This window comes from Girardinichthys multiradiatus, chromosome 20, assembly GCF_021462225.1.
Source record: "Girardinichthys multiradiatus isolate DD_20200921_A chromosome 20, DD_fGirMul_XY1, whole genome shotgun sequence".
Classification (NCBI taxonomy): Eukaryota; Metazoa; Chordata; class Actinopteri; order Cyprinodontiformes; family Goodeidae; genus Girardinichthys; species Girardinichthys multiradiatus.
Window position 1 is genome coordinate 20,806,225 of NC_061812.1, and position 18,103 is coordinate 20,824,327.

The 18,103-nt window shown below is 38.7% G+C and overlaps 1 protein-coding gene across 1 annotated transcript; it reads left to right on the forward strand.

The window, feature by feature from the left end:
* Window positions 1–1,833: 1,833 nt before the first annotated feature.
* On the forward strand, window positions 1,834–17,172 carry arl8ba (ADP-ribosylation factor-like 8Ba). Its single transcript, XM_047348373.1, has 7 exons — window positions 1,834–2,082; window positions 8,620–8,700; window positions 8,829–8,902; window positions 9,023–9,116; window positions 9,251–9,318; window positions 9,695–9,765; window positions 16,258–17,172. Exons 1-7 carry the CDS (start codon window positions 1,960–1,962, stop codon window positions 16,305–16,307), a joined length of 561 nt encoding a protein of 186 aa, XP_047204329.1. The 5' UTR covers window positions 1,834–1,959; the 3' UTR covers window positions 16,308–17,172.
* The last annotated feature ends 931 nt before the right edge of the window (window positions 17,173–18,103 follow it).

Here is an 18,103-nt window from a genome sequence, read left to right on the forward strand (position 1 = left end):
TCTGCTGAGATAATTACACCGAGTTGCTTTAATAGTGGCCTTTAGCTTATCTACACTGTTGATTCCGATGTCTCTCATCTTTCTCTTGATAGTACCTTATTGATTCTCTGAAGGGTTTTGGCCTGACAAGTTTTTCTAGCCAATTGAGAAAATTGGCACAATGGTCATTAAATCAGGCACTTTTGGCACTTTTGGCAGTGTGCGCAGGAAACATGTTGATGCAAAAAAAAAAAAAAAAAAAGAAATCTGCATCTCCATAAAGCTTTTCGGGTGAGGGATGCACACAGTGTGCTAGAATTTATGGGTAGACTGCTGTGCTGACTTTGGACTTGATAAAACTCAGTGGACCAAAACCAGGATATGACACCTCTACCCATATAATTACGGACTGTGGAAACTTCACACTTAGAGCTTAACTCTGCGACCTTGATTTCCAAATAAACGCAAAATCTAATTTTAATCTAAAGACAGGACTTTAGACCAATGAGCAGCAGCAGGTACAATCCTTTTCTCTTTAGCCCAGATAAAAGGTTCTGCAGTGGTCTCTGGTTCAGGAATGGCTTAACACAAGGAATAGGACAATTGTAGCCCACATCATGGATATGTTTGTGTGTAGTGGCTCTCCAAGCACCACCTGCAGCCCACGCGTTGTCTGTCAGTCTGTCTGTCTGTCCCCTAAACAACGATGTCTGCTTCATTATCCTCTATAAACTGCGATAATCCCTGTTGCTGTGCATCTTCTTCAATTACACTTTTTCCTTCTACTCAACTTTCCATTGTTATACTTGGATAAAGCACTGGAGTACATATCTTTATACATTGTGCTCCTTGAGGTACAATCACGTTTTGCCAGACAACGGACAACGGTCAATTCAGCAATCTGTATTATGTAGGCCAACATTCATGTTATATCAAAACAGAATTTAGGGTTTCCATTGGCTGTGAAAAAAATAGTTAAAAGACATAATTCTTTGTGTAGTGAATCCTTTTGAGATGCATTTCTGTAAATAAAAACCTTTTGTTGAATAAAAACCCATCATTTATGATATTTTTGTTCTAAAATAAATTACAAATATATTTCCTTATATTTTTATTGAAATCAATTTAGATATTTCCATACATACTGAAAAAGAATACAAATAGTTTGCCCATGTTAAAATAAATAAAGTAGATAGTTTTCAGCTTAGCTGCATAAGAGAGTTAAACAATGAATATCCTTTGTACTATTAATGTAACTGGGTTGTGGAAATCCAAAGCAAATTTTGAATAAAACAGAAGAATTGATAAAACCTTCCATTGCCTTTTTACTTAAAGGCAATGTTCCTGTCCTATAGGGACTGACTGACTGAATGACTGGTATTTTTATATTCTTTGGTCATCCATGTTGCATGTTTAGCTTTTTCTACTACACACAGCTATGTGCCTGTTACATGATTGTGCAGGCACATGGTCATAACACATAACATATCAAGTCTTATGTAATATTTAAACTTTCTGAGAAAGTTTATTTTCTGCGTTCAATTGCTATAAGCCATAATGATCCAAATAAAAGCTTGAAATATTACTCTGTGATAAGTTTATACAATATATGAGCTTCATTTAAAACCTGAGTGGAATAATAAAATATTTATGTATATTTTCATTATAAATATTTCATTATATACAGGTATTGCAATTTACTGGGATACACTTGTAGCGTTTATTAATCTTTTTGTAACTTATTTCCTTGTAAATAAAAATCCAATCCGTGCAAGCGTCCCAGATGACAGTGAATGTAGTTCCTCCAGCTACCAGCAGAAGCGCTGCTGAGCAGTGTTGGCTGATCGATCATATGACCACTGTCTGTGTGTCCCACTTCCCTTCCTTTCTCCGCTGCTGCCTGCTGCTGGAAAACGCCACATCTGACAGGGAGGGAGAGAAAGAAAACCACCACAGGGGAGCGTGATCGGCGACAACAAGATGCTGGCCCTAATAAATCGGCTTTTGGACTGGTTCAGGTCCCTGTTTTGGAAGGAAGAGATGGAGCTGACGCTAGTCGGCCTGCAGTACTCTGGGAAAACAACATTTGTAAACGTGATCGCTGTAAGTCCTCAGCGGCTATTAATACTAGCTACTTTTGCAAGGTTAATGCTAACACCCTTAGCGTTATTAAAGGGATATTAGGCACCTAGTATGGGCACGGACTAACTGAAACGTGGTGATTTTTCGTTGTGCTGGCTGTGCGGGATCTGTAAAAACACACCTACGGTTAAAGTCGCACTGTAGGTGTTTTGTCAACACGTCAGCTAACTAGTTTGTTGCTTTTCGGCTTCTTGTTAACTGTGTTATGAGTGTACATGCTAACCCACACTCCACTCCCAAAACAACACAGTCGCTTGTGGTTTTTGTCACCTTAAAATGTGGGAAATTCACAGAGCTGTTACAGATTTTCTATCACCAGGAAGTTGACAAAAACATGTCGACTGTTGCAAGAAGTGCAGACAAGCAGGATGGATCACACTAACTTGTAGAGTTGGTGTTACTGTTGTAAAAGGTCAGCAAAAACATGAGGATGGCGTTTACACCAAAACAGTAAATCAAGTAAAAGTCACAATTGAATGAGTCTCCATTAAGTGGACAAATCTGAAAAATATGGCATCTTGTCATTTATTGTTTATGCCAATATGGATTCAGTTTGTAAATAACTGTAAATATTAACAGGGCTAAAGTAAAGGAAAATGGAAAGGATTTTAAGCTATGTACTTTAGTTACAGTTTTCTATTGCATGTTTAAGGAAGCCTTTGTTATGCAACTTTTGCACATTTCTCAAATACTGGTTGCTGCTTTTGTGATAGTTAATATTGTCCAATCCAGGGACTTTCTAACCTTTAATAACAATTACCTCATTAGTAAAAAAAAAAACACAAGTGTCCTAAGTTACCTCCACATCAACCTTTATTTTAAAACAGTAGTTACAAGGGTTAGGACTTTTTCTGTTTGTCATGGTATGACTTAAAAACCAAACAAGAGCAAAAGCAGTCTTATCCATGGAGCTGCATGATTGGTTGAACCGATGTTTAACTGTTTGCTGCATTTCTGCTCAGAAGTTGAAATTTACAAGTTTTAATTTGGGGAAATTAAAACAACAATCCTCCTTAATTTGACATTGTTAGTGGGGAAACTCTGATTTCTCATCAGCCCTGAACCGACCTTGTATTCCATTAAACTGTTTAGTCATTTGGTGAACATGTTGCTACAGTTTTTTAAACAAAATCCAGAGAAATATAATGTAATTAGTAGGGATGCACCGATATGAAAATTTGGGCCGATATTGATATTTACGATATGTATATTTTTTTGTATATAAAAAACTCACGCAGCTGACATTGGTTCTCGGCTTCAGTGAAATAATTCACAATCCTGCGTTGCATCACCATCACTGTCACATGCCCTAACAAATACCACATTGCCAACACTCTCCCCCTCCCAAAACATGTACAAACATTTGTTATTAATATCGGCCCAGTTTTACCAATGAGACAGATTTCCTTGTTCAGGGTCACTTTAATTTTGTATTCTCAGTTGTTACCTGTTATAATTTTTTTTAACAACTCGTGCTTTTGGATGTAAGTGCTTATCGTCCCTACATCACATTTAATCTGTTTATGTTATAAGCACTAACGGCAGCCCAGATACCTCTGCTTTTAGTGATGCTCCGGCTGAGAACTGTGGTTCTTATCAGTCCAGTAGGCTGCACAGTAGCTTGATGCTTTGCACTGATGCCTAATTGCAACGCTCTCACCTTTGCCCTAAAATGTTGGGTTAAAATCCCGGTCAAGGTCTTGCTACACTCTAAAAAGCATGCATGTTTGATTAATTGTTCATTAATTGCTAATTAATTGCATGTATTTATGCATGGGTGTCTGTCTTGCATGTTTGTGCTGGTCCTAGGATAAACTGCCTCTTATCTGGTAATCTCACTACCCCCTGTGCAACCCAAAACAGATTTAGGTGGATAAAAAAAAGACGGATAATCATCGCAGTGCAGGAGTTTTGTTTTGTGATTATACTGTAAAAACAAAATGTTTATTGGCCATCAAGGGCCAATAATATATTTGGCCACTGATGGAGTTCTACTCTTCTTTATGCCCACGCCTGATGTAGATCTTAGTGATCAAGATCTTGAAGCACAGGCAGACTGATTTTACGCTGTGATGACGGAAAAGAGAGTAGCGAGGAAGTAATCTAATTTTTGCATTGTCATGTTTTCCTATTATCATTTAGCCCTAATCACAATTACAAGAGTATCCCTAAGTAAAAAACAAAACATACAACAAAGCATTCAAGCAACATAATTAACCTGAATTAACCTGTGCAAATTGGCAAATCTTAAACACTGTATTTTAATTCAAAAAGCCAAAAACAACACAAACGGTCAGCTAAAGCGCAGTCTTGCTACATAAAACATCACGATCTCTCTGCTTTGGTTGATTGTGAGTTCTACGCTTTCACGATCAAATATTGTCATGCCCCCCACCCTTAAGGGATATTTATGTTTATCATGGGTCTACACTTTATATGTACATTCAAAATGATTTCATTTCAGGTCTTTATGTTGTACATTTAAACATTTGAAATCATAGTTCGTAAAAAATATCTAATCCTAAGGTAGTTGATATGTCTAGTGTATAAATAGTATCCGACAAAGTTAACAAACCGGCTGCACCCAGGCTTAGGACAACTACACGTTTCTATGCATCTTCTCTGCTAAAATCATCCGTGGAAATGTTTTTTGTCTGATTTTATTTGTCTTTTCTGCCCTGTACTTTCTGAAGCCATGCCAATGTGGGTTAATTAAGTTAAATACATTTTTTCCTAACCAGTTGTAACTCATCTTCAGTTCTGCTGACATAATCAGGAAATTAAATCACTTTAGTTACAGTACATCCATAGTACAAGGCAGCTAGTGTTACCAGCTGCTAGCTAGCATGCTGTTAGTAGAATTTGAGGTAATCTTAGCATATTAGCAAATGCTGGCATTATTAGAATCAGCTTTATTGGCCAAGATCTGGTCAAACAAGGAATTTGACTTTAGATTATTTTGCTCACAGCATACTGACATTAAGTATAAATATATAAACATAAGAGGAAATAAAATAAAAGATAAAAGGAACTGTATCTATGTACAGCCAATTTTGTTTTTTATATATATAAAAAAAGAAAGGCAGGTTGTGGTAGTGCAAATATGTATATTTTGTTTCACAGCAAAGTAGCTGACTACTCAGGCTGTAAGGTATTCATTGAGTTCATCAGAGAGTCAGCCTGGGGGAAGAAACTGTTTCTGTGGTGGCTGGATTTTGCAAATAGAGATCTGTAGCTCTGACCTGAAGGTAAAAGTCTAAACATAGTATCAACGTAACATGTAACATTTGAAAGCTAACATGCTGATGTTTATATTTTAGCAAACGATTGCATTTAAGCTCCTGTTGTAATGACATAGTTTAAGCTACTGTTGGCTAGCATTGTATTAGTAGCTTGTGAGGTTATAAAAGCCATAGCAGCTAATGTGAGTATGATTAACTTTAGAATAATAGTTTGCTCTCAATAGCAACATGCTAATGCTAGCTCATGTTAGCATTACCCAAATAAAAGTCTTGTTCTTTTTAATTTAGTGTAACAAACATTGGTTCCAGATTCTTTACAGGCTGCCAAGCTGTTACATTTTGGATCTAACTCGGCAACAAAACATTATTTATGTGCTGGGCAGCATGAACCAAGTGACAGGCACCATCAAGATTTCTTCAGAATTTTTCCAGAATTAATGAACCTTGTTTTTCTATTGAAAATGGCAAATAGTCATTGTCAACCTTTTTTTTAAATCTTTGTTTTAAGCTTTTAGAAAAAATAAGGCATTTGAAAATAAACTTGAGGAACCTTTCTTGTAATTCATTCAGATATTTAATGGTAAGATTAACTGTAATTTATTAGTTGCTACTGAAAAACATTTATTGTAGATTTTAGATGCACACAAAAAACTGTTTCAAATAAGGAACAAAGAATGTTTGCTACACAAACCGTCTTAAGAAGCATAAGGGGACACCAATGCATAAATAAATTCCCAGTTTATATTGTACAGTACAGATTGCAGTGAAAAGTTGGACTAGGCGGTCGAACGTGAGTTTACTCCCTCCTTTTACTAACGGCTTTTAAAAAAACAGCTCATGCAGCCAATGACGCATAGTTTTGACTTCATGAATGGCTGTGGTGGGGGTGGTTCCCCCTCTGTCATAAGACTGCTGCACTCATTTCCACTTAGCCCCATCAGGTGACTCCAGCAAGTCATGTGCTGTGAGCTCTGCGTGTATCAGAGTGGTGCATGCAGTGTGGGTTTACATTTTAAGGAGTCGCAAAAGTTAGAGCATGATAAAGTAGTTCACGATCAGATTTGTTTGTGCCTGTGTGTAAATCTAGAAATTCAGGGGAACAGTTTTCTGTTCTTACAAAAGCTGTTTTTGTCAACACATCTTGTTTTTCAACAGGATGTGTTGACACATGTTGCAGATAAAGTTTCATAAAATCTTCCTACAACATTTAATCTTTTTACTACCCTGCAGTAAAGGCCCTCTTTAGAAACATTTATGACTTGATGTAATTTTAAAGACAAATAGTAACCCTCGGCTTAACTCTGGTTTAATGAGTTTGTTATGCTAACTAAATAGGTTGTCATTTGCAAAGCGCCATTTCAAGTTTTTAGAAGTTGTACAATGCTAAAAAAAATTAAGTAACACTTTATACACACATCAGATCTCTCAGGATTTTTAACGTGGAAATGTTGTGACATGATCATGGGGCTTACTTGACTGTTCTCCAGCGCACAGCCCTTTACAACCTTCACAAGCAGGGTAAGCCACAAAAGGTCACTGCTAAAGGAGCTAGCTTTTCAGAGTGTTATATCCAGGTATATATACATATTTTCCGCACTATAAGGCGCACCGGATTATAAGGCGCACCTTCAATGAATGGCCTATTTTAGAACTTTTTTCATATATAGGGCGCACCGGATTATAAGGCGCATAGAATAGAAGCTACTGCAGTCAAACGTTTGACTGGGGTTGCGTTATGCATCCACTAGATGGAGCTGTGCTAAAGAGAATGTCAACAAAACAGTCAGATAAGTCAGTCAGTCAAACTTTATTAATACACTACAAACCAGCGTTCTGATAACTCCATTCACTCTCATGGTAAGGTCTCCTCTACATAGAAATCTATTGAATAGAGCCAACCGCACGTTAGGAATGCATTGGAATCTATGAAGTTGAAGTTGAAATCAAACGTTAGTTAAAACGTGAAAGGGAACTTTTCCCTGATTCAGTAAACATGTAAAAGAAACAGTTTGATGCACTAAATCAAACGTTAGTACATTCACAATATAGTAGCGTTAACTGTTGAATTCTCTCGCTGCTGCTCTATTCCCATGTTCGACTGTGTAGCTGACAGCCTTGAGTTTGAACTCAGCATCGTAAGCGTGTCTCTTGAAAGGTGCAATTTTGGGGTCGTTATACACACACAAGTGGTGTTGGACTAGGAGTAAGCACAGTACAGGTGTTTACCGCTATTACTTCGGCGACACCCCTGACTACGGTAGCCGTAATGCTGCAAGCGGTGCGGCTTTGTAGTTTACCAATCGTACTGAAACATTTTGACAGAGCGCCGTGTACAACCAGTATGGATCAACCAATTAACCAATTGATCCATATATAAGGCGCTCTGGATTACAAGGCGCACTGTCATTTTTTGAGAAAATTAATGGTTTTTAAGTTCGCCTTATAGTGCGGAAAATACGGTAAGCGGAAAGTTATGTGGAAGGTAAATGTGCATTTGAAAGATGCGTACAAGCAAAAGTAAATACTGTAGCCCTGAGAAGATTGTGAAGCAAATCCATTCAATAGTTTGGCAGAGATTGACGAGGCGTGGACTAAGCGACTGTTTCATTAATTTGTTAAGCCAATAAACCCCATTGAGAATCTGTGGATTACTGTCAAAAGGAAGATGAAAGACAGCAGAGCCACAGACTGATCACCTTCATGTCACCCTGCATTGATGCAGTACATTTATTCAAAGGGAACCCAGACCAAGTACTGAGTGCATATACTGTACAATACATGGGCATATTTTTTGGTACACTGACATTTCTGTATTAGAAATCCTTCTTTTATAAGTCGTATGTAATATTCTAAATTTCTAAGAAACATTTTTGGGTTTCATTATCTGTAAACCATAATCATCAGTTAACTCAAACACAAACTTGAAATATATCACTGTGTGTAATCCATTTATCTGAAATGAGTTTCAATTTGTAAATTAAGTACTTAAATAAGTTACGTTTTCAATCATATTCTAATTTATTGTGATGCACCTCAATACTTTTCCAGTAAACGCACATTTAACTTTGTTGTTTACTGTTTTTTTTATTTTTTTATCCCTCCACCAAAGTTAAGGTTCATGTACAGTTCTTGATATTTATCTTGTTTCATTTGATAGAATAGCTCAAAAACGACCAAACCGGGTTCAATAAAGATTTGTGGAGATGTGTTGGCATGCATGAAGAACGGACTTAATTTCACCTTTGTGTCTTCCCAGTCTGGTCATTTCAGCGAAGACATGATCCCTACAGTCGGCTTCAACATGAGGAAGGTCACTAAAGGAAATGTCACCATCAAGGTTCAGCTTTATTTTGTCTGCTGTTATTGGTGCATCACTGTGGCAAAATTTTAAAAGTTTTTTAAAAAAATTTAAAACAGATTTGTTTTTTTTTTAAATATTGAATGACTTAGCTGTTATTTCTGCAGATCTGGGACATAGGAGGGCAGCCCAGGTTCAGAAGCATGTGGGAGAGGTACTGTCGGGGAGTTAATGCAATTGTGTAAGTATCCAAACGATTTCACTGTTTCTATTCAAATAAGGGACAGTTTTAATGAGACCAAACTGTCACTTTCTTGTCAATGATGACTAAATAAGTTTTTTCACATCTGTAAATTTGAAGGTACATGGTTGACGCTGCAGATCGAGAAAAGGTGGAGGCCTCCAGGAATGAACTTCATAACTTGTTAGACAAACCTCAGCTGCAAGGAATTCCTGTAAGTGTTTCCCTGCATGCAATTCTGCCGTTCTGTGTAATTTCAGTACCAGTCACGGAAAACTTTGTGGCTTTCTTTAAATGAATCCCTGCAGTTTTACTCTGCGGTAGTAATGTTTTCTTTTCTGTGTTTAGGTTTTGGTACTTGGCAACAAAAGGGATCTCCCCGACGCTTTAGATGAAAAGCAACTTATTGAGAAAATGTGAGTATGAGTGATGTAAAAAAAAGATAATTTAAATCCTGAAAGTGATACAGCTGAAAACAGAGTCCTGCAGACCTTATAGCAGATAAAAGTGGTTAATTGGCTCTTACGAATATGATGGTATTTGTGTTTAATATTTTAGAGTTGTTGTCCTGCAACATTTTAAACATTTTAGTCCTACAGACCAGAGCCTAAGTTCCTCATCCATATATTTTCATTTTAAACTGCAGTCGTTATCCTGTGCATTACTGGCTCCATCTAGTGTCAAATTAAATGTACAGTATGTACGTATCTCCCAGACAATGGATGAATAAGGGAGAGGATTAGTTTGAATGCAAGGTTGTTATATTTGTTCACACCCTGTATCCATTTGCAGGAATCTAGCCGCTATTCAGGACAGAGAGATATGCTGCTACTCCATTTCCTGCAAAGAGAAAGACAACATTGGCAAGTTATTTTTCATAGCGTCGTTCCATTTAAGCAGACAAAATTAAGGCATAAAATACTTGTAGGTATTCAGCATTTACTGTAGTATGTACCTGTAATTGAAGCTAACATTTGGCTTTCTGCATGATATTAAAATTTTATTGAACTCTTTAATTTAGTTTAATCTTAGTTTAGGTCTAGAAATAGTCCTAAACGTTTTCAGATTTTTCATAATTGGTCTTAAATTTCATTTAGGTATTTTTCTAAATATGTGCATTACTTCATCTTTTAAAATTTTATTTGATTGAGAAATGCACTGGCAGCATTAGTTTGGTAAATTTGCTGCATTTCTGGATTTAGTCATTTGGATTAATAACTTGACACCGTGTCAAAACAACAAGATGGGTAAATTCACCCTTTCTTTCGAACCCTTGAGAGGATCCTACTTCTTTAACAGTCTTTTTGTAGTTTGGTTAAGCATTTACAATCCAAAGGTTTTGCTGTGGTATTCAGTATTATATATTACCGTATTTTCCGCACTATAAGGCGCACTTAAAAACCTTTAATTTTTTCAAAAAATGACAGTGCGCCTTGTAATCCAGAGCGCCTTATATATGGATCAATTGGTTAATTGGTTGATCCATACTGGTTGTACACGGCGCTCTGTCAAAATGTTTCAGTACGACTGGTAAACTACAAAGCCGCACCACTTGCAGCATTATGGCTACCGTAGTCAGGGGTGTCGCCGAAGTAATAGCGGTAAACACCTGTACTGTGCTTACTCCTAGTCCAACACCACTTGTGTGTGTATAACGTTTGAATGTACTGTTGCAGGAATTGCCTGAACTATATGTGATTAGAAGCTCAGTGTGTGGGGTGTATGTTTCGTGTGTGTGTATGGAAGATGTTGACATTATTCCTCCGGACAGAGGTGGCGCTGTGTGCCGCCGTAGCTGAGAATCAAGAGTGAAGGAGTGACGTCGGTATTATTGTGTGTGTGGGGTGGGTAGAGACGGCGACCGGAGCAGCGGTGTATGAGTCTGTAAGCCCTGTGTTTTTACGTGCTGCAAAGTCATTAAAAAGAACCCCGAATCTCGTCAACAACTCAGTGTTTTGATGCTGTTTCTTCATGCTCAACTCAGCAACGTATGAGTGAGGGAGTTAACCCCGAGGAAACTAGTAACTTCGGCCCTGGAGAAAGCGTCTCCCCAGTGTCATCAGACTACGGTCAGGGGACAGAAACAGGAAAGGTTAACAGTACTAACGTTTGATTTAGTGCATCAAACTGTTTCTTTTACGTGTTTACTGAATCAGGGAAAAGTTCCCTTTCACGTTTTAACTAACGTTTGATTTCAACTTCATAGACTCCAATGCATTCCTAACGTGCGGTTGGCTCTATTCAATAGATTTCTATGTAGAGGAGACCTTACCATGAGAGTGAATGGAGTTATCAGAACACTGGTTTGTAGTGTATTAATAAAGTTTGACAGACTGACTTATCTGTTGACATTCTCTTTAGCACAGCTCCATCTAGTGGATGTATAACGCAACCCCAGTCAAACGTTTGACTGCAGTAGCTTCTATTCTATGCGCCTTATAATCCGGTGCGCCTTATAGTGCGGAAAATACGGTAGTTGTTAATAACCCATTAATAACTTATTTTTTGTAATTAATATATGCCTCAAATGGGTGTATTGAAAAAGTAAAAAAAACAAAACAAAAAAAACCTAATTTAATTCACTGTAATTTGCAGAAACGACATAGTATGTGCTCCAGTTCTGACCGGTATTTTCACTCCCATTTTTTTTCACCAATTAACAATAGGATATTTTATTTCCGTGAGGTATGCAGTGATGGTGTAGAACATTACAGTTGTATCTGGATGCAGCTGAAAATCTAATTTTTCTTCATATAATAGGTTTGCTTTTTGTTTGTGATGCTTTAGCGGCATTACTGTGATGTATTTTCAAAACGTTACTGTGAGGATACAGTTTACACTCTTCGATTTTAAAAGTCTCCTGTTAGTTTTTCAAGCACATGTTCATTTGGCTAAAAACGTCATATCAAGCAAAGGCTGCAGTTGTGGTGGATGGAGGGGAATAAAAGCACTGATATAGAATCTGTTATTCATTTGGCTCAGACACTGAGCCAACTTAATAAGTGCAGCTTATTATCGGGGGTAAACATGCAGGAGGGATGTTTGGACACATTTTCTGACCTGAGAAACCTTATGCTTACAAACAATGCTCCTTGAGCTTGATGGTCCGGCTGCTGACTGGTAGCGCGATCCGTCGTTGCAGAGACATGACCTGTGTTGTATCTTCATCCTTTCCCTTAAAAACAAGATTCTAGTCAGTCAGTCAGTCAGTCATTTTCTACCATTTATTCCATAGTGGGTCGCGGAGGAGCTGGTGCCTATCTCCAGCAGTCTATGGGCGAGAGGCAGGGTGCACCCTGGACAGGTCGCCAGTCCATCGCAGGGCACCACACAAACAACCACACACACACTCATTCATACACCTAAGGGCAATTTACAGTGACCAATTAACCTAACAGGCATGTCTTTGGACTGTGGGAGGAAGCCGGAGTACCCGGTGAGAACCCACGTATGCACGGGGAGAACATGCAAACTCCATGCAGAAAGACCCTCGGCCAGGAATCAAACCCAGGACCTTGTTGCTGCAAGGCAACAGTGCTACCAACTGCGCCACCGTGCAGCCCAATGTTTTTCCAAAACATTGATATGAAATTTCTTGCAACAAATATGATGTCATGAACAAATGCAATAATAAATGTCTAAAATGAAAAGTAGGTGCAAATGATTCAGAAGTGGTGGAAATGCAGATTTATGGTTTCTGTGAAACTTTTCCTTATAATCTTTGGTGCAGCTCAGGCTGACAAGGACACAGTCAAATTAAAACATGAAATGTCTAGGGGAATTGTTGCATTTGGGCATTTTCTGCAAATCGGAAATCACAATATTTAGCTGTGTTTGTGGTAGCAATAGCAAGCTAAGGTTAGCATGTTCCATTGGTTCAGGCTACAGTAGATTAAGGTCTCCTTTAATCATCTCCCTTAGTATATCTAGTTGTGTTCCCTTTTACATCTGGTACTAATGGCAAGATAGTGTCAGTGTGGTTCCGGGCTTTGTTAACAAGGCTGGTGGCAGATGGGAAAAAACTGTTCTTGTGGCGTGAGGTTTTGGTCCGGATGGACCGCAGCCTCCTGCCAGAGGGGAGAGTTTCAAAGAGTCTGTGACCGGGGTGGGAGGGATCAGCCAGAATCTTCCCTGCCCGCTTCAGGGTCCTGGAGGTGTACAGTTCCTGGAGCGACAGTAGACTGCAGCCAATCACCTTCTCAGCAGACCGAATGACACGCTGCAGCCTGCCCTTATCCTTGGCTGTAGCAGCGGCGTACCAGATGGTGATGGAGGAGGTGAGGATGGACTCAATGATGGCTGTGTAGAAGTGCACCATCATAGTCTTTGGCAGGTTGAATTTCTTCAGCTGCCGCAGGAAGAACTTCCTCTGCTGGGCTTTCTTGATGAGGGAGCTGATGTTTGGCTCCCACTTGAGATCCTGGGAGATGATGGTTCCCAGGAAGCGGAAAGATTCCACAGTGTCAATTGTGGAGTCACAGAGGGTGATGGGGGCAGGTGGGGCTGGGTTCTGCCTGAAGTCCACAACCATCTCCACTAACTTTAGAGCGTTGAGCTCAAGGTTGTTCTGGCTGCACCAGTCCAACAGATGGTCCACCTCCCATCTGTACGCGGACTCGTCACCATCAGAGATGAGTCTGATCAGGGTGGTGTCATCCGCAAACTTCAGAAGCTTGACAGACTGGTGACTGGAGGTGCAGCTGTTGGTGTACAGGGAGAAGAGCAGAGGAGAGAGAACACAGCCTTGGGGGGAACCGGTGCTGATGGTCAGGGAGTCAGAGACGTGCTTCCCCAGCCTCACGCGCTGCTTCCTGTCAGACAGGAAGTCAGTTATCCACCTACAGGTGGAGTCGGGCACACTCAGCTGGGAGAGCTTCTCCTGGAGCAGAGCTGGGACGATGGTGTTGAAGGCAGAGCTGAAATCCACAAACAGGATCCTGGCATAGGTTCCTGTGGAGTCCAGGTGCCGGAGGATGAAGTGTAGGGCTAGGTTGACTGCATCATCTACAGACCTGTTGGCTCTGTAGGCAAACTGCAGGGGGTCCAGGAGGGGGTCGGTGATGTCTTTTAGGTGGTAAGTCTCTTAACTTAGCTGTTGTATTTCCTGAAGGAAAAGTGGTTTATTGTTTTCAAGATATCTCTGGCCAGTGCTTGCACTAAATCTAGGTCTAAGTCTACCTTTACAACAACAATGTGAGCTGGCTGCCTATTTTCAAAACTTCAACTGTTTAAATTTATTATTTCTGAATATGTTGCCATAGTTATGCTTGTTGTTTATTCTCCAAGATGGCTGGAAGGTACTTTTTGTGAGGTCATTGCAAACACCCTCTACACGGTTTTCTCCCAGTACTTTTTAGCTTGTTACATGCCAAAACAATCAGACCTGGAATCATGTGCTCAATGTTGCTGGCTTTGAAAAGTAAACTCAAATAAGCTGCGTAGCGTTCCAGTTGACTCAGACTCAGCCCCAGCCAGCGTCCCTCTGCTATATGAAGCCATTCCCTTAGATTGAGCTTAAGGTGATGGACAGAAATGTCATAGGCCTTTGTTAGGCCAAGCACATGGGGGATCTTGATTTCCTTCCTCATCCTGTTATTTTGGTATTTCTTTTATCTGATGCTTTGTTCCTGTTTATTTTCATTTTCTGAGTTTGCTCTTGTTTTGCTTTGTTGAGGGAGTTTATCTCATTCTGTCTGGTCTCTGCATTTGGGTTCTATTTAACTATGTATATATGTGTGTTTTTATTTATTTTTTAATTTTTTGCTAATTTCTGTTTAATTCCCACTGGTGATCCTCTCATTTAAAAACCTTTCAGTAGCAATCATATTGTCTGACTCGAGTGGTTTGTGGTCCAGTAATCTTTGGACAGTGACAGCTTAATTTCATCAGTGGTAACCCCAGTAGTGTTTGCCTCTCAATTACTGCACAAGAATTGGTGACAGCAGTTCATGGATTGGTTATGAAAAGGTAAAGTCACCCTGCTAAATTATTCAAACGTCATGTTGTGCGACCACAGATTTTAAACCCAACTTTTTTTGTGTTTCACATTGACATAATATAACCACACAGACTGCTGCGATACGAACACCTACTTCAGGATGTTATATTTCTAATGACGAGCATTCACGTAGCTCTCAACAATAGTCAGAGGGGTTTGTCAGTGTATAACCACAAAGGGCAATGATGACACTATGGAAATGATACCTTGCATATAGGTGTGCCTCCCATTCTCTAGATTATAGTGTAGGTGGTGACTAGCAGAGCAGATATGTTCCCTCTTCAAGTGCAACTAGAAATTGCAAAACAAAAGCACACAGAAACACTTGCTTCAAATGTACATTTTAAACCACTGTATTAAAAGTATTAAGACAAAAACATTTGGGAACAGTGTGAGAAGTTAAGACAAATGCAGGACAAGAAAGAGGTCTGTTTTGCTAAATGTGTAAATGATAAACATATTTTTGGGCTCTTTGGTCAAAAGAAAAACAAACCAAAAAGATCACTAAAGTTAATTTCACCTCATTGAACTCAGTCAATAAGTTGGAGTGTCTGTCAGTGTTACCCAACCTTTATTATTATTTTTGCTTTTTATTGGAATCGAGATTTGTATGACTAATTAGAACATTAGTTTAATGTAACCATGCAGCTGAAGGTTTGCTGATTCAAAATTCAGTTGGAACTTTATTTATGGAGTTGCCCTGTTCTACATGTAACTGCAAGGATTTTTACTAGGTAATCTGCTTTTCTCTTTTTAGATTAGATTAAAAAAAAAAACATACATATCTCGATTACTGACAACTTTAATTGCACCTAAGGGCAATTTAGAGAGACCAATTAACCTAACAGGCATGTCTTTGGTCCAAACAAGATTCTAATTGTTTCGTAATTGTGGTGTTAAACATGTTTTGTGTTAAAGAAAATGTTTCACGCCAGGTGAGTGAGGAGAAATCCTTCTTCACCTGTTCACCTTCACAAAGTGTTCCCGCTTTTCCTGGAGTGAAAGTGAGTGTGCCCACTCCACCCTTTTGTGCATTCCCACTAAGGCGGCACACATCCATTCAACATATTCCAATGGAAAGATCTTTTGTTGTCAGGGAAATAAGATGTTTTTAACCAGAAGTTGTGCTCTGGGGTTCCAGACAACACTCCGTGATCCATATATGATGGTGCATTTCTGCTTCAGAGGTGTAGCTCTAAAGTCAAGTTTTTTCAAAACAATGAAAATGCCAGTTCTTTTAGTTTGTCTAGCTCTAAACTAGGATGTTTGAACATTAATATTTTAATTTTTTTTTTTTATTATAAAACATTTCAAATCCTGCTTCTAAAACTGAACTTGTGTCTTTCTATAATTGCAGACATCACACTTCAGTGGCTCATCCAGCACTCGAAGTCCCGCAGGAGCTGAACGCCACATTTTCTCTGCTGTTATTTGCCATGTTGCTGTCATGTCACACCCTTCCCACTGCGCAATGATGTACAGCCGCATTTTCACTTTACGTGCTACAGTGTTTTGCTTGTTTCACACTTTTTTTTCTTGACTAGTGATTCTTTCACAAAATCATAATGCACTACTTAAAATTCTGGTTCCAGATTTAAGGAAGGAATTTGATATTATACATCAAGTGAAACCGTAATTTACTGAGAAACAAGAGACTGGTTTCTTAGTTACCTTTTATCTTGCAGGCCTTAACAAAGGGATAGTTACCAATAGTGAGTATAACAATGCATTCTCTCAGAGGAAGGTGTTTTCTCCAACAGACCTCACACAATAAGAAAAGATCTTCCCACAGTCTGGTATGATGCCAGGATGTGGCTGATTTGGACCTCATTTTCATCGTGCTCTGTTCCTGTGATTGTCCTTGATGACTGTCACCCTTCGCTTGGATCATTGCGTGTCTTTTTTTCATTTAGAAAATTCTGCATTCTTGTCAATTTAAGCAGATTTGTACAAATATCTTGCTAGTATGATTTTTACCAATGTGGGATGTGTGATGAATATATGATTCTATTTAAAGTCTGAATGTACCAAAAGTAAAGCTGTACAGCCTTGTGTGGTTCATATTAGCCTCAGTGTATATATAGTAGCCTCAGTGGAATGATGTCCTCTGTGCTGCCTTGAGGCTGAGAGAGTGGCAGAAATTAAAGTGCCTTGTGCAGTGTCTCTCTCCTCTGAACAAAGCAGCATGTAAGGTGGGCTTACCTGCGTAGAGCCAAAAACAACTCAACCTTCAAAGTGTTGGAAAATAAAAAGGCATGCTTTTTAATTTAAAGATGCTTGTGTTATTCGTGTTTGGTTTTTAAGTATACCATAATTTCTCCTATATATGTTCACATTTTAAACTGGAAAAAAAAAAAAAAAATGATGCTGGGCTTTTTGCTATTATTCCAGGCCCTGTATATCTGCTCAGGTGTTTTTTTAAATACTAGTTGGAATATAATGCTGTGAAAAAGTGTTTGGTTTTTGCTTTTCTTTTGTGACAATTGCATGTTTCAGATCATTAAACAATTTTCAATATTTCAATAGAGATATCCTAAGTAAATACTAATGGCATTTTTCAAATTATGATTTCATTTATTAAGGAAAGAAAACCGTCTAAACCAACCTGAACGAACCAATTTAAGTGATCACCTCCCCTTGTTAAATCATAAAATAGATTATCCAAATTGAACTTTGGCACAGTGAAATTTCATAAGCCCCATTTAGGCTATTGACTATTGCTAGACCTGTGGAATCAACAAATCACTTTAACAGAACCTTTCTTACAAAATGAAGTATGCTTAGAAGGTCTCCAAAAGCAACGCATCATGGAAAGTCAATAACATCTATCAACTGGGAAACCGTTAAAAGCCATTTCTAAGGCTTTGGGACTCCAGTGAACCACAGTGAGAGCCACTATCCACAAATTGAGAAAACGGAACAATGGTGAACCTTCCCAGCACTGGCCAGCCTATCAAAATCACTCCAAGAGTGCATTAACAACTTCCAAGTGGTGACAAGAATCCCGAACATCTAAAGCAAACCTTTTGCCTCATGGGACAAAATCCTCAAGTTGAAAAAGCTGGTGAGCCACAAAATTATTGTTTTTTTAATTTTGTGTTACCTGCTGAACAAACTATACATGCAATATTTTAGTCATTTTTGGGGAAAGATATCTCATATAAATCAGTGTATATCCAAATCATAAAAACGGCTTTGTTAGT